We start from the raw sequence: 25,116 nt of genomic DNA, 5'->3' as shown, positions 1-25,116 counted from the left end.
ATCAATCATTTATTCATGTTATTCCAAACAATTAACCTTAGAATAATAGGGATAGCCGCTAAAATTCTTGTGTTTTCCTAAATTAATTGACCAAACCCAGCATCCAGTCAAAACTTACCAATAATCAACTGGGCACGATAGCGTTCCACATTAATTAAAAACAGCATTTTAGTTTCGTGAAAACAGTTAATCCTAAATCTAACAATCGAGATAACTGCAATTGATAGATCGAGTTTCACCGATTTATTTAGATTGAATATGTTATGATAGCACAACACGCCTAATCTATCGCTACTCATGTACCAATCGTTCATGACAATTACGGATCACTGAGTTCATGGTTAGCATTAGAAAATCATACATCAAATTAAATTGTCAGATTAATTGACGTATAACATTCATATAATTAAATCATAAATCAATGAATATTTGGGCAAACAAGAATAATAAATTAAAGTGCAAACCTCACAGTGATAAAATTAAACAGTAAACTATCCCTTGAATCAGTCTAAGAAAATTAGCCTAACATTGTTTGATTTACAATCTCCATAAAAATAAATAAATAAAATGAAGTACTAGAGTTGTTGGAGAAAATTGTGAGAGAATCTTGCCGCCTCCTTTTCTTTCTTCACGTGAGAATGTGTTGATTGGTGAGTGGAGAATTGTTGAATGAAATCTTCTTGCCGCCTCTGTTACTTTCTTCACGTGAATAGTGAGTTTTGATTTGGGTCCAAAAACATAAATATAAAAAGCCCACTATTTTTTAATTAACCCTAAACATAAAATATAAAATAATAGATACTGTTTTATTTAGATTCTCCCTTTTTGCAATTTTTGGCAGCTGAAGTATCGTCATAAGGCGTGGCCACGCCTTATTCCAGGACTTCTTCTGGTTTGGTCATTCACTTTCAATTCTATCTTGGAACCTTCAAATGTGATAAACATCACATTTTTAGCTCAAATTTGCTCCAAGACTGTAAAAGTTCCTCCTACAATAAAATTACACCAAAAAGTGTCAATTAAAACATATCGGAGGTTAAAATAACGAGAAATATGAAAATAAAACATTAACTATTACTAGCCTATCAACCTACTCCCGAATAAAAGTGCGTGTGTGAACATGCGCCTCCTAGGCAGAATATCGAAGAATTGTATGGTCGTTAGTTTAGTTCAACTGTAAAGTTCGATACTACAGTTTGTATTTTAATATAATACAAGGATATGTATTATCAAGTTTAGAAATAAATTCACAAACAAAAACAACAAATAGCCCAAAATAAACTTAGGACAAAGGATGATTAAGATATCATAGAAAGCCGGTTAAGACGGCCAAATCATTCACGCCGGCATTCATTTTCCTGCCATTTGACAGCCCACATTCTTTCACCTCATTTTTTTCTCTTTAAAAACCCTAACATTCGAAGACCTAGTCATATTAATCCTTCAACTAATCCTCTCCTAACTTAACCATTAATTACATACATAAAATCCTATGGGAAAGCTATCGCAGAAGAACATTCTTGACAACCCTTCAAAGAACACTAATGCTAACCACGCAACGAATCCCGGGATGAAGGCTAAACGTACTCGGAAGACGATCCCTAGAGACTCCCCTCCTCAACGGAGCTCCATCTATCGCGGGGTGACAGGGTTTTAGGATTTGATCGACTGTTTTTATTCGGAAATCGATCTTTCGATGACCAATACATTAATGTGACGGATAACTAACTAGTCTTGAAAATTTGAAATATATGGACTACTACAATTTTTCGGTTTACACAATATATTAAATCATCGATTAACTTGATAATATGTTTTGGTTGGACGCTATAGGCACCGATGGACGGGGAGATACGAAGCACATTTGTGGGATAAGAATTGCTGGAACGAGGCACAAAACAAGAAAGGCAGACAAGGTTTGTTTTCAATTTTTTTTCTTGAAAAACACATTGAAATTAAATGCAAGTATGCAACTTTATATAGTTATTTTAGGTTCTTTTATTTAAATTTATTGGTACTGATAATTTCTTCTTGTTCTCTATATATGCATGGCTTGGTACTAATTTGGTGGCGATTTGATCGAAAATGCAGTCTATCTTGGTGAGTCTCGATCACACTTACATGTTATTTAAAAATTAAAATGTTTTCAACGAATTATAGTTTACCGTCATAGAATCACATAATTTACATAGATCAAATGTATCTTGTAAAATTCAAAATGATAATTAAAATTTTGCATTGCGTTTAAGACAATAATCGATACGTTGTTTCGCAATTTACGACATCGGTGAATGATTTGGTTGTATCTGTTAATGTGTGAAGGTGCCTATGATGATGAAGACGCAGCTGCACATGCTTATGACTTGGCTGCACTCAAGTATTGGGTGCAGCCAATACTTGAGTGCAATACAACCATCTCCCTATAGACCCCCAAAGTTTTAGGGTCAATTGTCTGTTAGCGTGTTTTGTTTGGACAATCGACAACGGTTTTCGAAAACCGTTGTCAATTAGCGTGTTTTTGTTTGGACAAACAACAACGGTTTTAGTATACTGTTGCTAGATTTCGCGACGGTTTTAACCAGTGTTTTTATAACCGGACCGTTAATCGAACCGGTCAAGTCTTAAAAAATGGTTCAACCGGTTCAACCGGTTCGACCGGACGGTCGAACCCGATCAATAAAATTAATATTTTATTTATTTTATATAATAAATAAAATAGTAAAATATTGATTATTTATGTTTTTATAGTTTTTATTTAATTTTTAAGATGAAAATTACAACAAATATCAAAATAAACATCACTTTTCAAATTCAAAAATCCAAATTACGCATAACATGTAACCAAATAGTGATGACCAAGTTTGAGTGCCCAAGTAAACATCAAGATTAATTATAAAAAAAGTAGCAAACATCAAGTTTCTTATAAAAAAAAAGTTTCTATTTGTAAAAACCGTCGCTATTTAGCGACAGTTTGGAAAAAACCGTCGCTAAATAGCGACGGTTATTGAAAATAACCGTCGCCGATCTCTGGGCAATTTTTTTTATAATTTCACAGACCCGGCCGGTTCCTGAAGACCGGCCGGTTTCCGGTTTTTCCGGTTGAACCGGGTTTTAACCGGTTTTTTCCGGTTAAACCTGTTTTCCGGGTTTTTATTTATGTCCGGACCGGTCTGGAGGCCGGTTCGCGGTTGAACCGATCCAACCGACCGGTCCGATCCGGTTTTGAAAACATTGGTTTTAACCTTGTTGTTAGCCTTTTTTTGTAGTGTGATAACATTGAGCTAAATATAAAGTGTTTTATAACAAACTCTACGACATATATAGTTCTATTTTCCATTATCAACTTGCTTCATTTTTTTCTTATTTAGTTTACATTTGCATAAGAGGATTTAAATTTGAAAAAAAATTATTTGAATAAATGAATTGAAATGACTAAATATTGAGATGTTTTATGATTTAAAAAAATAATGAGTTGACGATTTAAAATCTATTATCAAATAGATTTATCTAGATAAATCAATGTATTTGTTATTTTAGAATAAGCTTCAAATTCAACAATCCAAATGTCTAAGAAGAATGTGGGATCAATATTTTGGATGGAGTAGAATAAGAAAATTAAAGAACGAAGCTAATCAATGATATGGAACCAACTCAAATTATTGGTCAAAGTTTGATTAATATATTTCTAACCAATTATTTACTTATCTAATGCGTTCTGAATAAACTCGAATAATCAACACAACAACCTGCAAATCAACTTTCTATTATTTTGATCTACACATCATCAATTACAGCACCACATAAGTAATTTCTGTTGACATGTCAGTATTTTACGACGTGACATCAATAATATCAAACGCCACCTCAGCAATCTGACGAAATAATACTAAAAATAAAAAAATAAAAATCATCACATCAAAATTAAACGTTGAATACTCAACGGATGAAAAGCCTAAAATAAAATAAGATAATGAACCGAGAACTTTATGTACCCATATGAATTTCTCTTCCGTTAGGTTATTCGCCAACCAACTTATTTAATTGAAATTTATATTCAATAATAAAAAATATTATATATATATAAAATAATTTTATTATATTATTCACCAATCATATTCATTTCAATAACGAACACAAAGATAGACACGTACGTCAATTTTTATTTATTGAAAACAAAATTATTAATATCTTGAAAATTACAAACCGATGGAGTACGGAATTTTACATTCTCAAATCCAATTTCAAGAAAGAGAAATGAGGATGAGATTGCTGCAGAAGCTAAGCCTGACAAGAAAGAGATCCATTATTAAGCTTATACATGTGAGTTCCCATTGCTTCTTATATTCCATCTTTCTTCTTCACTTCTCTGCATATATTTCTTTTTTTTAAAAAAAAAGAATCTGTCGTTTTCCATCCCCCGATGGATCTTTGATTTAACTGTTAATTTTCTGATCAATCATTGATTGGTTCTGCAGACCAATAATGCATATATATACAGTATTTTTGGCATCTTCGAGTTATTGCATGGATACATGTTCGTCTTTCTTGCGTATTTATGTTAACAGTTTCGGGCAACAGGGATTCCTGTCCTCACAGAAATCAATGTGAAAAGAATTTTATTTCTTGATATATTTTCTTTTTCAATTACTTTCTTTTTGAAAATATCTTTAGTATTTTTGTCTTTCTGGATTGTGATTTCGTGTGGATTCAAAAGACTAAAGATATTATCTCTAAGATATATTATCCTTATTTTAAATAGAGTTTGTTTCCTAATAAAATTGGTTTCCATGTTTAATAGGAAAAAGAACGAAGTGGACATAAATAAGAGGAGAAGATATTGATCTCGTGCTGGGGCTTTTTCTTTTTGGAGTGAGAGACGAAGAAGTTCGAAGAGTTTTCGAGAAAGAAGCCATCCCGTACTACTGTTTTGAGTGTTGCCGAGAAGTGCTTACATCCGATGACGACAACACCTAATCATTGTGTTGATTAGTGTGTTGATTTTTGAAGACTTTTTACTTCTCGGTTGATGTATCCCTTGTGTACTTGTGATACGGTTTGTTAGAGGTTTAGGGTGCAATTTGTTACTCGCCATTAAGGGAGTTGTTTTGTTTTCTCACTAGTATTGTTTTTTTGTAAACTTACAAGTTTTTCTAGTGAAGTATTTTGCCCTGAGGCACCGCACAAGTATTTTATACTTGTGCATAATTAACTATCTCGTCTCCTGGTTTGTTATTATTTTCAGTTATGTGTTGATGTGCTAAATATATAGTTTCCGCTGCATGTTATCGTGAGTGTTACAACACCTACGTACAACACCTAACCTTTTACTCACACAACACTCACCCTTATTACACTCACACTGTGGGAACAGAACTTTCAATTGGTATCAGAGCCTCCACTTGACGCTACTAAGTGAGATCCTGTTTTGTTTTGTTTTCAGAGTGAAAAGGAATTATGGAAGGATCAACAAATACTGTTTTTAGGCCTCCCGTGTTAGATGAATCAAACTATGCATTGTGGAAAGTAAAGATGAGGGTTTTTATTAAATCCATTGATGAAAGAGCTTGGCAACGTGTACTTGATGGTTGGAGTCCACCAAAACTCGAGGATGATGATGGAGACACACGACTCAAACCTGAAAGTACATGGACTGTCGATGAAGTGCAATCTTCGAACTACAATTCCAAGGCTCTCAATGCTATATTTTCATCTGTTGACACAAGGATGTTTAATTTAATCACCACTTGTGTATGCGCCAAAGATGCTTGGGAGATACTCCAGAAGCACTGTGAAGGATCCGCAAGTGTGCGTAAAACTAGGCTAAGGATGGTGACATCAAAGTTCGAAAGTTTGAGAATGGAGGACAAGGAGTCTATTCTTGAGTATGACTGTCGGTTGAGACAACTCTCAAATGAATCACATGGCCTAGGAGATCCCATACCGAATGAAAGATTGGTGAACAAGGTTCTAAGATCTCTTCCTGAGAGATTCAATGTCAAAGTTTGCGCTATTGAAGAATCTAAAGACACTTTAAAAATCAATCTGGATGAATTAATGAGCTCCCTCAGAACCTTTGAGATGAACCTTGATTTACAAAGGAAGGATAAAGGGAAAACAATAGCCCTAGAAGCCTCAACCGAATCTTATGATGAAATCCTTCAAATATCAAAAGAGATGGAAAATATGATCTAGGTGAAGAATCGATCTCTCTGTTTACTAATAAATTCGGTGATTACTTGAAGACCATGAAAGAGAAGAAGAAAAGTGGACAAAAATCTGAGCTGCCCAATAACTCCACTTTTGGAAAGGCTCAAAAGTTTACTCCTGTAAAAGGACAGTTTCGACCAAAGACCGAAGTGCAAATCCAATCTAATGTCAGAAACCTGGACTCTGTACAATGTAGAGAGTGTTCGGGATATGGACACTATGCCAATGAGTGTGCCAATCGACTTAGGAAAAACAAAGGCATGACTGTCACCCTGAGTGATGAAGAGTCTGATGATGATCAAGGATCAAGTGAAGCTGAAAATCACACATCGTTATCCTCGGTGATCAAGGAGAAACGCTCAATGCAAATCAATCCTTTGGGTGTTGCCACAGGTGTTGCAATACCTGGCCGCAACACCTCTTCGAAGTCAGTATGTCTTAAATCTACAACCCTAGCGGAGGCAAGTGAGTTTGAAATTCAAGAGGTAGATGATGATGAAGTCACTCTAGAAAGTGTGCAGACGATGTACGAAGAATTATATGAAGACTGGATCAAAAGAACCAAAGGAAATGCAATTCTCTCCAAGGAAAATGCTGAGCTAAAGTCACAAATTTCACGACTTGAAGTAATCTTAAGCAAGAAAGATTTGGAACTATGCAAAGTCAAAGAGGAACTTGGAGAAGCAACTCAGATTCTTGCCAAGATGAATTCAAGCTTATCCAAACTTGACTCACTTTTGATGATTGGACAGAATGATAAGGCTGGACTTGGTTATCCGAATAGTCTGTTCGAAATTGGAGAATCTTCCAATACTAAGGGAAAACCAACTGTTTTTGTCAAAGGAAGTGTTGAAACCCCGATAGCCACACACACTGAAAAAGAGGCTCCATCAAAAGGACGAATGTCTGTCAAGAAGTCTAAATCCAGAAAGCGTCACTTTGTCTGTCACTACTGTTATAGACCTGGTCATATCAAACCCTACTGCTTTAAACTGAGAGATGATTACAAGAGATGGGAATCAGAACAAGTGTTGCCACCGATGTTGTATAACACCCGCCGCAACACTGCCAACAGAAAACCGATGGTAAAAAAGGTTTGGGTACCAAAGGCAAAGATTCAATGTTCTGTTATTTATACTTCATTAAAGACTAACATTGCAGGAATATGGTACTTTGACAGTGGCTGCTCGCGCCACATGACAGGTTCTAAAGACCATTTGATTGACTTTGTTGAACTGAGGAGTGGTCATGTGACGTATGGTGGTGGTGCTAAAGGAAGAATTGCTGGCAAAGGAACCTTGAATGTTGATGGACTGCCTAAGCTACACAATGTGCTCTATGTCGAAGGGCTTAACTCAAACTTAATAAGCATAAGTCAACTTTGTGATGACGGTTTGCATGTTAAGTTTGATAAAGACAATTGTGAAGTGTTTGATAATGCTAATACTCGCATTTTGACAGGTACTAGGTCTGCTGACAATTGCTATCAACTTGGAGAAGACGAAGTAAGCAATCATTCAAAGGTGAGCGAATTAAACATGTGGCATCAAAAATTGGGACATGCAAACTTCAAGACATTAAAGAATCTTGGTAAGTACGATGCTGTGAGAGGTATGCCTAATTTATCCTCTGGAATTCCGTATGTTTGTGGTGCATGTCAAAAAGGTAAGCAAACACGTGTTCCCCACCAAGTGTTGCAACACTTTGGGACAACACGGTGTCTTGAACTCTTGCACATGGATCTTATGGGTCCAATGGAAGTGGAAAGTCTTGGAGGTAAGAAGTATTCATGTGTCTGTGTGAATGATTTCTCTCGCTTTACTTGGATAAGATTTCTTAGAGAAAAATCCGATACATTTGAAGTTTTCAAGAAATTACATGCTAAGATTACTAATCTACATAATCTGAGGGTTGGTAAGATAAGGACCGATCATGGTAAAGAATTTGAAAACTCACACTTTGTATCATTTTGTGAAAAGAGAGGGATAACTCATGAATTTTCGGCCCCTAAGACTCCTCAACAAAATGGAATAGCCGAAAGGAAGAATAGAACACTGCAAGAAATGGCTAGGGTCATGTTAAGTTCTAAGAATATTTCAAAGAGATTTTGGGCCGAGGCCTTGAACACAGCATGTCATATTTCAAATCGTGTGTACTTAAGGAGTGGTTCTACTATGACATCCTATGAAATCATCATGGGAAAGAGGCCGAACCTCAAGTATTTTCATGTCTTTGGGTGTGTATGTTATGTTTTGAATGACCGAGACCATCTTGCAAAATTTGACTCTAAAAGTGACAAATGTTTATTTCTTGGTTATTCGTCCAATAGTCGTGCATATCGCATGTATAATTTGAGAACAAGATCGACTATGGAATCTATTAACGTTGTGTTTGACGATCTTGCAGATCTAGCAGGAAAAACAATCGAGGATGATGTTGATGGGCTCCTGAATACAAGTGAGACACTGCCTAACACAGATGTTGGACCCGGTGTTGTAACACCTGAGACAACACTTACACCGGCAGAATCAAAAGATGAACAAGGAGAGAATTCTGAAAAGGAGGATGATGTAACCAATGAAGGGATTGATATTCCCAGTAAGATCCAGAAAAATCATCCCTCATCTCAGATCCTCGGTGAAACATTTGGAGGAATGCAAACTAGAAGAAAGAAGAAGGTAGACTATCGGAAAATGATGGGACTAGTATGCATGACTTCCGTGTACTCTCAAGTAAGCCACTCTTGTTTTGTTTCACTCATTGAACCCAAAAATATAAGTGAAGCCTTAAAAGATGAATTTTGGGTTGATGCCATGCATGAGAAACTTGAACAATTCGTTAGGAATGATGTGTGGGATTTGGTTCCCAGACCCGATAATGTGAATGTTATTGGAACAAAATGGATTTTTAAAAACAAAACTGATGAATCTGGAATTTTTGTAAGAAATAAAGCTAGGCTAGTGGCTCAAGGGTATACTCAAATTGAAGGAATTGATTTTGATGAAACATTTGCCCCTGTTGCTCGGATTGAATCGGTTAGACTTTTACTTGCCATTGCATGTCACATGGACATAAAATTATATCAAATGGATGTGAAAAGTGCATTTTTGAATGGCATCTTGAAAGAAGAAGCTTATGTAAGCCAACCTAAAGGATTTGAAGATCCACACCATCCGAACCATGTCTACAAGTTGAAGAAGGCACTGTACGGGCTTAAACAAGCTCCTCGAGCATGGTATGGTAAGCTTACGGAATTTCTGCTTGACTTAGGCTTCAAAAGAGGTGAGGTTGATAAAACCCTGTTTATTCAAAAATCGAAGCATGATATTCTGGTGTGTCAAATTTATGTGGATGACATCATTTTTGGTGCTTCTTCTCAAAAGCATGTTGATGAATTTGTTAAATGCATGTCTACCACATTTGAAATGAGCATGGTAGGAGAATTAAGTTTTTTTCTTCAAATTAAACAAATGCATGATGGTATCTTTCTATGTCAATCCAAGTATGCCAAGAATTTGGTGAAGAAATTTTCTGCTGAGAACACTAAACACATGAAAACTCCTAATGGGATCGTCTGAAAAATTGTCAAAAGATGATGTTGCCGCAGGTGTTGACAACACCCAGTATCGCAGCATCATAGGCAGTCTTCTTTACTTAAGTGCGAGTCGTCCCGACATCATGTTTAGTGTATGTTTGTGTGCTAGGTACCAGGCTGATCCTAAAGTCACTCATCTAAAAGCTGTCAAAAGAATTTTGCGATATATATCTGGAACAGTTGACTTAGGTCTATGGTACACCAAAGAAACAAACACCAATTTAGTGGGATTTAGTGATGCTGACTGGGCTGGAAACTTAGATGATAGGAAAAGTACCACGGGTGGAGTGTTTTTATCTTGGTAACAATTTGGTGTCATGGTATAGCAGAAAGCAAAATTGTGTGTCTTTGTCCACTGCTGAATCAGAATATGTTGCGGCTGCTAGTTGTTGTTCACAACTTTTGTGGATGAATCAAATGATTAACGATTATGGATTCAGCAGTGACACCTTAATTTTATACTGTGACAATTCGAGTGCAATCGATATTTCAAAAAATCCAGTACAACACTCTCGAACTAAACACATTGACATTAGACATCATTTTATTCGAGATTTAGTTGAAAAAGGAATAATTCGAATGGAATTTGTTGGAACTGAAAACCAACTGGCTGATATTTTTACAAAACCATTGGATTTTGAGAGATTCTCCAATCTTAGGAAGTCTCTCAGCTTGTGTGCACAATGATCATTTACGGATGTTGTCCTGGGTGTTCCAACACTGGACAACACTCAGCATGCATGTGCATATTTTTAGGATGCTAGACATATTGCATACATCTTGTTTTGTGTGAAGCCCGTAACAAAGTGAAGGACACTAAATGGTGCACTCTCAGGTGTGATTCAAACTTTCTATCAAAATTCTCTAAAAGGTATGGAGTGTGCTCAATTTAAGTCATAAAGCTGTTGCGGATAGTTGTGTTCCACATGATCTTATCCTATGCAGATAATGACTTGAAAAACTGTTGAGCAATAAGGTGAAAAATAGAAAAGAGGAGAATAATTGAACAAAAAATTGTTTAGAAGAAAATGGAAAAAAGCTACCTAGAAGAGTCCCATGAAGACCGTTCTTCTAGTGTGGGAGCTACCACTTCTAAGTCAAAATACAGATGGAAAAAGCTACCTAGAGGAGTCCTATGAAGACTGTTCCTCTGGAGTGGGAGCTACCATGTCTGAATTAAAAAGGTTCAAGAAAGTTTTAGTCTCACGAGTGAGTGTTGCCAAGAGGTGCTGCCAACACCCAAGTACAGGCTGATCACAGTTTGGTCACTTGCATGTATATTTCATTTTTGATCATATTTTAGGCATAAATTTTAAGATATTCATATTGCTGTTATGTAAATTCATCATGTCCAGTGGGCTATCAGTTCTTAAAAAATGAAATACGATGAAAAACCCCAACCAACCCAATCTTGAAATACGTTGTTATCTAACGGTTAGTGGGGTTAATTCGATGTGGCGTTTCACACTGCCTGATTTTTTTTAATAATTACACTGGCTCGGAAAGTTACCGTTGGGTGAGAACGAAACCGATTCGGAAAGGTACTGTAGTCGCGGCTTAACAAAATAGTACCGTTGGACAGTAGTGCTTAAATATTTACGGGGGAATTAGGAATAGCTTTACTATTTACACCTTCCCTCAAATTCTAAAATCTTTTTCTACCCTTACTGATTAGATTTCGCACAAACCCTCTGTGCTCTTTGCAAGTTTGTGTGCTCTTCGAATTGCTTATTGCCTCCTTGCTTATCTAGTTTGCAGATGGCTGGCTTCGATCCTCAAGACATACGGAGTGAGATGGCTGCGAGAATGGGTGTTGAATCACCGGTCACAACACCCTCCGTCGAAGCGAATATCGAGGGAAAGGAAATTGTGCCTGTACCAGACGAACCAATGCCACTGGAGGTTATAGTCCCTGGGGAACCTGGGAACGCGATCAATGTTGAGAATCCTCCGGATTTCGAAGCTCTGAATAAAGCATTTCCCCCTGTCCCTATGCGTCGCACGTCAAAGAGACAAGCAGGGTTCGACCCTGACTTTGTTCCTACAAAGAAACCAAGGGCATCCACAGTCCCATTTATTCTGGACCCTGATTTCTCATCTGGAGACGACTCCAATGATGAGGATTTTGAGTTGGTGGCTCGCCCCAAACCAACTGTTACTGCAAAGGAAAGTGGTTCTTCTTCTGGTGCCCACAAGCAACACCCAGCCACGGACACTCAAGATGTTGATGAAGAAAGGACTCCTGGTGAGCCTGAAGAAGACGAACAATCCCTGGCCGAATTTCTGGCACAACTCAAAGAAAATAAGGCGGCCAAGAAACAAATGGCTCAGGAGGAAGAACCTAATTCAGAAATGATGAGGGAATTTGAACAAAACCAGCCTGGCGCTTCTGACGAGTCCTCCTCATCGTCTGTCTCTGACTTTGAATCAGAGGAACAAGGTAATGATGCATCTGAGGAGACTGACTCTGAAGCCAGCGAATCCTCTGAGAATGCTGCTGCTGCTGCACCCGGTGTTGAGGAGGATGTTGACAACACCTCCCACAACACTGACTCTGTTGACTACGATCTGAGTAAGTCATTCTCTCCCAAATTTTATTCTGAGGATGCCTTGGCGTTGTGGCCACTGTTTGTTCAGAGAGAGATGATAGAAGAGAAAAATATTGATGTTAATGCCTATGGGAGATACAACCTGATTGAGTTTCTCAAGAACAGAAGGGTGTTGTCCACTGTCACTACAGTTGTACCCTACTGCCGTCGGGTGGTGCTGGAATTCTATTGCAATCTCTTGAAGAGTGTTGGAGATGAGGACTCTGTGAAGTTTGGAAGAGTGTTTGTGCGTGATCGAATTTACAACTTCTCCCCGACAGTAATCAATGCTTTCTACAACACTCCCGATATTGAGGAAGCTGATGAGGATCTAGACATCCATGCTGTCACCTCCGTACTGACTGGAGGTGTGATCAACGTGTTCCCCGACTATCCCAAGAAACTGAGTGCTGCTAATCTCACTTCGTTTTACTCTGTGCTACATAAGACCTCCATCTGGAATTGGACGCTGTCGACAAACTCCACCGATGTGACCAGAACACAAGCCCTGGTACTGTTTGATCTTGGCACTGGAAGGGCCTTTAACTTTGGGAAGCTGGCCTTCACAACAGCATTGCAATATGCTGAGGGGGACTTCAAGAAGACTAAACTGCCATATCCCTCACTGATCTATGGCATCCTGGAGTCTCAAGGATTCATTCCAGATATAGATGAAGATCTCTGCCCTGTTAGAGACTCCCTGAAGATCTCTCCGGCATACTTTAAGGGAAACAGACAGATTGATTTACCCTGGCTACCTTCCAGTGTTGCTCCGAATGTTAGCAACACTGCTGCTACAACATCTACATCTCGGCCTGAGACAACCGTACAACCACCCACAGACGCCCCACCTGATGGCTATGTCACACTGTCCATATCATACATTCAAGCTCAGATTGCCTATGGTCGGCAACAAATTGAAAATGCAAAACGAACCATTGAGCATTATGAAAGTCAAGTGGCTGACTTTCAACTCTTGCTGGAGGTAAGTTTGTTTTCTGGACAAAAAGGAGGAGTGGAAGACACAGTTGGTCCAAGTGGAACGAAGATGAATGATGATGGAGCTGACGATAATGCGGCTGGCAGTAGTGAAGAAGAATGACACCTGGGTTTAGCCATTTCTGTAGTTTTTTTTTCTGATGTTTATCCTCTTTGCTGTTAACTTGCCCTTATTAATGAACTGGTTTCGATGTTGTGAATCAAGTGTTGTAACATCTAACACACAACATCTATTTAATTCAGAGAAGGCTTCTCGGTCGAATTCAGAGGGAGTCAACTTAAGTTGGCTGAGTCATTGATCTACTAATTCAGGGGGAGTTTAGCTGTATAAATTATGATAAGGTGTTTTGTCCAGAAAGGCAAAAAAGGAGGAGATTGAAAGGAATTTTATTCCTTGATATATTTTCCTTTCCAATTACTTTTCTTTTGAAAATATCCTTAGTATTTTTGTCTTTCTGGATTGTGATTTCGTGTGGATTCAAAAGACTAAAGATATTATCTCTAAGATATATTATCCTTATTTTAAATAGAGTTTGTTTCCTGATAAAATTGGTTTCCATGTTTAATAGGAAAAAGAACGAAGTGGGCATAAATAAGAGGAGAAGATATTGATCTCGTGCTGGGGCTTTTTCTTTTTGGAGTGAGAGACGAAGAAGTTCGAAGAGTTTTCGAAAAAGAAGCAATCCCGTACTACTGTTTTGAGTGTTGCCGAGAAGTGCTTACATCCGATGACGACAACACCTAATCATTGTGTTGATTAGTGTGTTGATTTTTGAAGACTTTTTACTTCTCGGTTGATGCATCCCTTGTGTACTGGTGATACGGTTTGTTAGAGGTTTAGGGTGCAATTTGTTACTCGCCATTAAGGGAGTTGTTTTGTTTTCTCACTAGTATTGTTTTTTTGTAAGCTTACAAGTTTTTCTAGTGAAGTATTTTGCCCTGAGGCACCGCACAAGTATTTTATACTTGTGCATAATTAACTATCTCGTCTCCTGGTTTGTTATTATTTTCAGTTATGTGTTGATGTGCTAAATATATAGTTTCCGCTGCATGTTGGCGTGAGTGTTACAACACCTACGTACAACACCTAACCTTTTACTCACACAACACTCACCCTCATTACACTTACACTGTGGGAACAGAACTTTCACAATGATTGGTTTTCGTGCAGTAATTCTTGAAAAAGAGAAGCGAAGCGTCCTGGGTGTATCAAATACGAAAAAAAAGTACTATGTTTTTCTGATTGGTTCCGACAGAGACAGAAAATTCTCAAGAAAATCATCGCAGCTATGTATATGTACCATCCAGGTGGCTCAGCAATACAAGCTACTGATGACCTTCAAACACTTTATCTGATGAACCCTAATAATGTACAGCCGCCACAGACAAACGTTATTTTCTTGAATTCCGTCGGCGCCTCTACCACCGTGCGCGAGCCTGGCACCCACGCGCCACTCCCTCAAGCACAACAGTTTGTGGGCTTCCCACTATCTCAGGATCCCAACCGTCCATTGTCATTTCCTGGCCAGCAAGATGAAGTCCAAGCCCCTTATGATCAATATCGAACGACAATCCCAAGTTTCGACTATAACTTGTGGCGCTCAGGCGATCATGATCCAAACACCTCCTTACCAACACCCAAATGCTTGTCTTTAAGCCTTTCATCAGACCAAACAGCCTTGAATAAGTCGCTTCTAAACGATCAAGATTTGCTCGGCCAATCTTCAATCGGGATGGTTTTACCAATAATATCTAGTGGCGTAGAAAGTAAGCGGGGTAAAATTATGGGTTCCAAGTACCTCAAGGCTGCTCAACAGATTTTAGACGAGGTTGCAAATGTCGGAGAAGGCATCGCGATTGATGGATTAGTTAGATCGAAAGATAAGGCCAATATAATCAAAGCATCGAATCATGGCGGAGCTGGGAAACATACAACGGCTCAAAGGCAGGAGATTCAGATGAAGAAAGCTAAACTCGTGGCCATTCTAGATGAGGTACTTTTTTCCTTTCTTTGTTTTTTAACTCCAACTAGCAAAGCGGGCCTAGAAAATGCATCCCGGAGAAGGGAGCGACATATAAATTTCTAAAAAGTTGACACATTAGATTTTAAAATTTTAGTACTCAAGTGGCCGGCCATCAACCTTGAACGACAGGCTAGCAAATTTTACCTCCTTTTCCTCGAGGAAAAGTTGCTTTTTCGATTAACCCACTTAGTAATTACCCCCCAATTTCCGCCTGAATTTTCAGTTGCAGCTGAGCATGTCATCAATATTCAGCAGAGTGTGAGTTATAAACCATGTTAGTATTCCATCCAAATTCAAACTAAATTTGCAAAATATAAAGAAATCTAACCATGTCAAGTTTATATAAGCCAACATAGGGACTAATTTTATCTTTTTTCTTGAAACAAAAATGTAGTATTCAAAAAATAAATTCAGGAATTAGTCCTGGTTAGGGATTTCCAATAAATAAATTATCTCAATTTTTTAACTTAGTAGTTGGCTGAAGTACCGGCAAGATAGTGCAATTTCACTCGTTTATTGCTTCAATCTTAAATAATTAGAATTAAATCAAAGTTTTGGTCCTTAATTAATTAGTATAAAATTTCAGGTTCATTATCCACTAATATGTGGCAATCGTGTCACATTCTCAAATAAAAGCCTACCTCACACATATGCGCGCATAAGTGTGTACTGTCCTCGGACATACATCATCAAATGCAATCTCATTTCGTGTCTCGGTTGGTTCTTTCATAATCATATCAATTCATCAATCAATAATATTGATTTCTTTTATATTTTGCAAAAAAGGCGAAATATCATTCGTCGCCTTTATCAGTAAAGAGTAGCTTCATTTTCTTGGACATGGGTCCAACCAAGGCGCAGAATAGTTCTTGCAACCCTATGACTTTAATTTCCCTGTCTAATAGATTAATGACACAGCTAATTAAGAGCCATATTACAACCCACGTACAAATATAATAATATTTTTTTTACATTAATCATTTCGAAATCGGTTAATTTTTCTTGATAAGGTGGAGCGAAGATACAGGAATTACCAGCACCAGATGCATATGATGGTGGCATTATTCGAGCAGACAGCGGGTATAGGATCATCAAGAAGATACACTCAGCTTGCCTACAGGACGATCTCGAAGCAATTCCGGTGCCTTAAAGATGAGATTTCTTCCCAAATAAGTGCTTTAAAGAACAGCCTACGTGATCAGGACGAAATAGAAGACACAAAATTTGGAGGGTCGAGAATTGAATCTCTTGTTCATCGTTTCCGACAGCAATGTGCCTGGAGGACTCAGAGAGGATTACCTGAAAGAGCTGTGTCCGTTCTTCGAGCTTGGCTTTTCGAGCATTTTCTTCACCCGTAAGTGCTTTTGTAATGTAATACTTGAAGAATCTTTGTTGATTTTAGATTTGTTTCTGATGAACTGCAGTTACCCCAAGGATTCAGACAAAAACATGATGAATAAACAGACGGGACTGACCAGGAATCAGGTACAAGTTCTTTTAGCTTGTCAGTCACATGATGAACAGATGCTCATTGGCTTAATATGGTTCGAAAAATAATTCATTAAACTAAACTTTGGCAGGCGTCTCATAATTAAGGAATACAAAATCAAGATTTATATTCAAATTAAGATGATAAATATTATCTGAACTTTGATCCACCGGTATCCCATTTGGATTTCTTTAACTAATTAATCACCATTTATGCAATTGATTATATTCTAGAAGAACTCCGGTGTTACTGAAATCTTGTCTGCTTTTTATCTCAAATTCAATATTAATGGAGAAAAACTGTATTTTTGATCAGATAACCTAAAAAAATATTTTCATTTTTCTCATATTTAAGTTAATTCACAGTTTTAATCCAATAAAGTGAGAACGTGACATTGGTGGCATGTTTCTTTGATACATCGATACTCATATAAAAATGATTATATTTGAAAAAATTCAAATTCGTAGACTAAGACCGTGAATTATTTAATATCATAACAAAAAAAGAAAAACATGCAAAATGCAAATAAAAAAAAATGTAATTTTCTCAATATGAATGGTTGAAATTTGTTTGTTCTATTTTAAATTTCTACGTATCGATCTTTACAGACGTGTATTTTTTGAACCTAGTTAGGTAGATTGAATTCAGTTTAACTTCTTATATAAATTTTTCAGATGAAAATAAGTATACATGGGCAAATTTTTTTTTTTTTTTTGAATGATACATATGTGGATTATATTATAAATTATACTCAATTGTACGTTGTTAAATTAGTAACAGTTACATCCAATGGCCTTGTGATCCCTTATGAAGCATGAGTACGGGCGGAGCCACCCTTGGGTTAGGGTGGGCTCCAGCCCCACCTACCTTTTTATAAAAAAAAAAATTAATTAGTAATTTTATATTTTATGTTTTTTCAGCCCATATTAAAATTAAAACAAATTTTTATAAGTTTTATTTTTTTAATTTTTTAGTCTCATGTTTAAAAATTAAAAATAAAACAATTCTCATAAATCGTAACTCATTATTGTTTATGAGTTGTTTATTGTCGTATGCTGTGGGGACCTGGACGCTAATTCATTCCTTAATCGTCTTTAGGAATAAAAAAATCAAGTATAATAAACAGGGTCTAATTTTTTTTTTTAAAATTACACAGCGGAAACATATTGTAATTAAATTCAAATTACATATTAAATATCACATACAACTATTGTATGATCTACAATAATCCAACTAGGTTCAACTACAAGTCCGTGCTGAATCCTACGTTACTTCAAAGCCCGGATCTCCACGCTATCTAGTCCAGCCTCGTTCTCGTCCTGACCCCGCTTCTATCCCACCTGTTGCCATGCACACATACAAACAAGACAACAGCCGTATAACTCCGGTGAGATATGAATATCCCAGTATAAATCATGTATACATACAATCATATAAACAATATAAAAGCATATAACAGAAAATCATATCCCATATCAAAATCATGACATGAAATAATAACAAGAATAAATCATATTCTAAACATATATCCTAATCAGGAACATAATCAATATCAAGAATAACTCATATTCTAAACATGTACCAATATCAGGAACAGCAAGGAATATGAACCATATTCAGGAACATAATCAACATCAATAAATATAATTCAATATAATTGTCACTCAGACTCGTGACTCCACGTTTTAGACTAGACTCAATCCTAGCCTAGGGATCCCGGTTTCCAGACATTGGCATTCCATATCGACCAACAGTAATAGAAAAGACTCCAGTTCTATCCACGTCGATATAGTATCGATCACCAGTAATAGAAGAAGCTCTGTTTCTATCCACACCAATATAGTATCGATCACCAGTAATAGAAGAAACTCCAATTCTATCCACATCGATATAACATCGATCAACAGTAATAGAAGAAGTAATAATTCTATCCACATCGATACAATACTGATCACCAGTAATAGAAGAAGTTATAATTCTATCCACATTGACAGACTATGGCACTTCCGCCAATACAATATCTCATGACATCGTGCAATGTGCCCGTGGTGATCCCACCACTATCAGGCACTTCTGTCATAAGACTACTCATCTAACACCTGTCATCTATAATTCAAGAGAACAAGTATATCAATCAACTCAATGCAAATATCAATGCAATAAGTAAAGTATGTGATTTAGGGAAACTCGAGTCAAGCCTCACTCGAGTTGTGCAATCCCAACTCAACATTAATTTATACCTTTATCTCCTCGCTCAGAAGAAGAAGAAGAATTCCCGACTCTATCTCGGTCCATTCTCAATCTGGTAATAACAATACCGAACAGATATAATATCAATATTCAATTCAATTCAATACTTGTTCTAATCAATACTCAAATCAACACCTAATCTGATCAATGTCAAGTCAAGACACAATCTAATCCATATCGACGATATCACGATATAATTGAAAGCATTACTGTATCTGATCAATATCAATCAACTGATGTTTCGACGGCATAACAATACTGTCTGGATAATCCCGTCAAGTCCAAACATCACAGATATAATACCAGAATTCATAATCAATATCGATACCAGTCATAATCTCAATAACAATACATATCTGATATGAATTCTCAGTCAAATCGACTCCAAAAATCATAACAAATACATAAACAGTCCGTTCTTTAATCTAACTTCGATTCTATGATGTCTAACATGACAAGAACATCATATATGAATTCTATTCAATTCTGATAATAGCATAATTTCAAAACATGTCAAAACGTAGCAAAACTTACGTCCAGTTGTAGCCTACGTTGATAGGAACTCGGTACTGTACTCAGATTCAAAATCTGACGGACGGATTGAAATAAAAAGGCGTAAGGATTTTTCACTCTTCTCCAGAAGCTCTCTCTACGATTCTGATCTTTTCCTTCTGAAGAATTGTAAGGATATATACATATATATTATATATATATATATATATATATATATATATATATATATATATATATATATATATATATATATATATATCCTAATTGCATGCAACGTATACATGGCTACTTTTCATATTTTTCGATCGGCGCTCGGGCGGTTAAACATTACCGATCGAGCGCGGAATGTTCTGCCCAGATGCTTAGCCATTGGCGCTCGGACGGTAACTTTCTACCGCTCGGGCGCTACATGTTCTGTCCCAAACCTATTCTTGTGGGACACTAGCGCTCGGGCGGTATTTTTCCACCGCTCGGGCGCCAGAGGTTCTGTCCAGAATCTTGGCTCGTAATGCATCGACGCCCGGCTTCACCTCTCATGTCTTATTTTCGTGTCCCGATTAATCTTTTCATAATCATATCAAATTATATATCAATAATTATAGATTACTAGGATTAAATTTTGCGGGCATTACATATGCTATGAAATTATGCAACTTTGAGATAAAATAATTCAACGACTCTAAAATTATATTAAATATTTAGATGTGATTATTCAAGTTGCAATAATATTATCTTATGATGTATATGAATTTTGAAATTTGAATTTTTAACCTAAAAATTTATTGTTGCATATTTTTCGAAATAATAATCAATTGGTTGAAATGTATAATGATTATTGATGTGCAATTATTATTGGACTTGTTTTGTGATTTTCAATTTATAATAATCGAAAATTGAATAAGTATGAAATTTGAAAAATAATTTTTTGTTATAAAATTTTGAGAATATTGAATTTTTCTAGTTAAGTAACTCAGAGAATGAAGAAAATAAAACTGTCAAGTTATTTTTAAACAAAAAGAACATATATCAAAAAATAACGATAAAACATCAATTACAGTCTATGAGTGAATAAAATATCGGTTTCAACCAAAATAATAGATCGAAATGAATTAATTTCAAAATTTGGTTCGGTGTTGAGGTGCAATAATTATCCCTACTAAGTAGAACGATCGAATAAAGTTTACAATGATATAAATATTATAATTTCTAATAAAATTTATTATACAATAGTACTATATTTAAAAATATTTTTTAATAAATAAAAATTAAATTTATTCAATCCAATTTTTATATTGCAATTTTTTATTTAAAACACGATTATTTAAAAAACAATTCTAAAATTTCGGTTGATTGTGTCACTGATCGAAATAATCGATTTTTTCGATTTGGTTTGTTAGGTTTTCGTAATAAAGTTCGGTCGGTTCGATTTGTGAGAAAAAAGTTCAGTTAATTCGATTTAGAATATTCTGTTCAATTTTAACTAAATCTATTATTGTTTACCACATGATAGAGCCAGCCCCAGCTATTTAAGAATCCTAGCTCCGCCCATGTACAAATGATATATATTGGGACATTTGAGGAAAAGATAGAGCTAACTTATAAGATTAATGTCAAAAATTAAAAACACAAGCTAGTGAAATATCAAATTTGATTATGATCATTTCCAAAAGAATATCTGTGAACTTGTCTTGTAATTTCTTCAACCACACTAGCTAGCTATGAGGTTGGAACTCTTGCATCTAACGCAATGAAATACGAAATGCACGTAGGTATCGAACTGGTTCATAAATGCTCGTGTTCGTCTCTGGAAACCCATGGTGGAGGAGATGTACTTGGAAGACATGAAGAATCAACAACAGATTCACTCTGAGGAAACCACTACAAAATCAAAAAGATCAACTGACAAAGAATTAGGAGGACGGAAATTAATCGTCTCTCCAAATGATCAACCTGAAAACTGCGGTGCAACAACGAAGGTTGATCAGCACAATGCCTTCCAATCCAAGAAACACAATCGGATTTTAAACCAGGTAATCGATCCTTCTAGAGTTGGAGCGAGCTTCGCCGAACTCATCAGTTCGCTGAACATGGAAAATAGTATTCCGGCTCATCCCAAAAAAGCAAGAAAAGATGACGTTGATACTGATCATCAGGAGAATTCACTAAACAGTACTAACCTCATTTCACAAATAAGCAAAGGTTTCAGCATGTCAGTAGCAAACACGAGCAGTAGCAGTCATGGATACTTCAGCAGACATGGAAGATACATTAGTACAGAGCAAAAGGCCACAGGTTTCCATGGAAACAGTGTGTGCCTCACTCTTACACTCCCCCCTTCTGCAAGTTCACATTGTTCACAAGGATTAAGCCAACATCAACAGAATCTCCCATCGAATTCGACCTTTGAGTTTGGGAAAAGAACTCTTGAAACCGGTATAGTTGAGAGTGGCAGTTGGGTTAAACGGGTTCAAGAATCCAGTATCGGGTATGAGGTTCTTGATTTTCAGAACAGAAACCCCTTCCCTGCAACGCTTTTACCAGACTTTATGGCGTGACAGATTCAAGTTATAGTAAACATCGCGTACAAAATAGCACAACATATACCTACATGCACGCGGGATATGCATTATTCATAACATTTATACCTTGGTTCTCCATCTTCTCAACTGTGTCTTAAAACAACATTTGAATGTGAAGCGAGTATATATGTACAGTCTAGATCAACCAGTAGTCCTAGTCTGTTTGCAAATATTTATGTACATACTTGATATCTTTATATATAATCAGGGTTTTAGATCTTGAATATATAGATTAACGTTACGAAGAACTGGCGTACGTATTATCACATTTATGTATTGAAAACGTTGAATATATGTTTATACATACCGTATGCGATTTTATACACAGGATTGTGGGAGACAATAGTCAAAATAGTCCTTTACATTTTTCCATGTGTTTTGATCTTGCAATTAGTTAGGTTATGTTTTGATTTTTAACCTTTTTTTTTCAGGGAAAACAAACGTAACTTCGGAAATACTGATGTGATACCAAAAGATGCTTATGTTAGAATTTGTTCAATATAATTAATTAGATAAAATCTTGATTTCATTTTGAATTTTTTTTTAAATCTAACATCGTGTCTATTGGCATGTAATATTTGAGAAGAGATACATCTCATTCATTGTTGCTTTTGAAGATGACTTCTCGGTGGCTACAAATAGTGCATGTGATTGTGAGTTCAAAAACAATAATTATTACAACTCATTTGAAATCTTTTATTCCAACTTAATATACATTTCCAAGTTCCAAATTTTCTATTGTTACTTGTAGAAAAGATTGCAAAGGTTTGTACATATCCCAAAAACTATTTGTCATAGTACTCCTTAAATAACATTGAGATTGGATAAATATAGATTTTAGGAAAGAATATTTATACATGTTTCAAGTCTTCGATCATTTGATTATTTATTTGTCGGTTTTCGGGGATCGCCCTCTACAAGTATATTATCAACAGCTTACGTGTCCAAGCATCACGTCAGCAGTCAATTGAAAAAAAAAAACTAAAAACCAAAATATACATAATTTAGAGACCAAAACCAAAAGTTAAATACTTACAAAATCAAAATATAAATAAGCAAAACTTACAGGACCATTTAGAATATTAACCCAAGGATTGTATATGTTTAAGCAATAGATATAATTAAGCAACTCATAGATATGGTTTAATTTGCAGCATGTCCTCTTTAAGTTATTGTATCTCAGTGTCATTGGCATGTCCCAAAATGTCGTGAAATGAAAATATTATGGGAAAGTTTCACTTTTGGCCATATAATCTGTTTGTTTATTTATGTTTTAATGTTCTGAATCATCAAATATTAGTCTTGAGAAGATATTTTTTATCTTGAAACTTTTAGTAATTTTTTTATTGAGGATGATAATATGGCACCACAAGTCGGTATGATGTCATATCGGAAAAAAGAATAAAATTATTAAATAAAAACAAATAAATTTTTTTTTTCAATGAATAGATTTAATAAAAATAGAGAGAAAAAATATACAAAAGTCAGCAATAAGGTAAATAACTCGTGCAGTCTATAATCCGGAATGTCACGAGGTTTTTTTGAATGACTTTGTTAAAAATCTTGGAACAATGACCAGTGATCGAGTCTCGCAAGCGCCACTGTGGGAGTTAAATTCCCTCCAATGAGGGGGAGCTCCTTGTGCGCGGCGTAGCATAAGGTCTAGCTGATGCTGGTTGGTCGAGTCATCATGATTTACCTCCTCTCACAATTCTGTCGGGCCGAGGTTGAGAGGCGCCTAAGGTGAACGATTTCATCTTTTGGAGCAATAAAACGGTAATACGAGAAAATGACGAGATCCTACCCAACATGACTGTCAATAAATTCCGGAGCGTGAGTCCACCAAGTATTGCTTATCTGCAATTTGGAAAGGGAGTATGCTACAAAATAACAAACTAATTAAGATTGAAATTTTACAAAATAAATGACGACTTTCCTAACAAATTTAAGATAAGACTCGAGAAAACAGAAAGAAAAACATTTGGGCAGGAGTAAATAACAAAGAAGGAAAAAATATTTTTTGTGGGCCATAGATATCCCACCCAAAATGCAGGTGAAACTATTGTAATATATCGTACTTTATCAAAAAATGGTATACCGTATCGAAAATTATGGTAAAAGAAAATTTTATACCGACACCATATCAAAATTTTTGATACATATAAATAGCATACCGATTATACCGAGATTCTACGGTATATCGAGATTTCGGTATAGTATCAGTATGTACCATTTTATACAAAAAAATCTCATATTTTTAAAATTTTATTATAAATTTATTATTTAAAAATATTATATATTTTTAAATTTTTATATATTGTTTTGGTATTACATTGTATATCTAAATTTTCGAATTTCATACTGTTACAGCATCGAAAAATTCGGTATTGTTACCATAATGTACAAAAAATCTTTAGTAAACCGAAAATTAACTAATTTTGGTATTTTTTAGTACTGTAAACTCGATATATAAAAAATTCGATATTTTTTCCACACTAGATGAAACACATACAGTCCAAATGTAGCGCGTAGTAGTAATAATTTTATTTGTCAAATATATAATATCGTAACTTTATTGTATTATCTATATATTCTAGATATAAATTGTGTTATTTCGTGTACCAGATGTGCAAGTAGCTTCCATAAAGGATGCTTATCACGTTGCCAATTATTAATACGCATTTGGTTGGAAATCAATATAACGATTTCATCACCCAAATTTTAAGGCAAAGAAAAAGGGTTATCTTCACTCTCACGTCTATATAACGTATCAAAGGAAGAGAAGACGGGCATAAATCTAATATTACTACTATCATATATAAATTAATAATTACTAACGATGGTAAATTGTCGAATTTATTATAATAATATA

General features: G+C 35.8%; 1 protein-coding gene across 1 annotated transcript; it reads left to right on the top strand.

The window, feature by feature from the left end:
• Nucleotides 1-4,224: 4,224 nt before the first annotated feature.
• On the top strand, nt 4,225-22,629 carry LOC140834136 (BEL1-like homeodomain protein 1). Its single transcript, XM_073198806.1, has 5 exons — nt 4,225-4,320; nt 14,561-15,383; nt 16,424-16,767; nt 16,838-16,898; nt 21,435-22,629. The coding sequence occupies exons 2-5, from the start codon at nt 14,679-14,681 to the stop codon at nt 22,218-22,220; spliced, it is 1,896 nt and encodes a 631-aa protein (XP_073054907.1). The 5' UTR covers nt 4,225-4,320; nt 14,561-14,678; the 3' UTR covers nt 22,221-22,629.
• The last annotated feature ends 2,487 nt before the right edge of the window (nt 22,630-25,116 follow it).

The sequence above is a fragment of the Primulina eburnea genome, chromosome 1 (genome assembly GCF_022965805.1).
Source record: "Primulina eburnea isolate SZY01 chromosome 1, ASM2296580v1, whole genome shotgun sequence".
Classification (NCBI taxonomy): domain Eukaryota; kingdom Viridiplantae; phylum Streptophyta; class Magnoliopsida; order Lamiales; family Gesneriaceae; genus Primulina; species Primulina eburnea.
The sequence above is the reverse complement of the archived record's forward strand: the minus strand, read 5'-3'. Positions and strand labels throughout refer to the sequence as shown.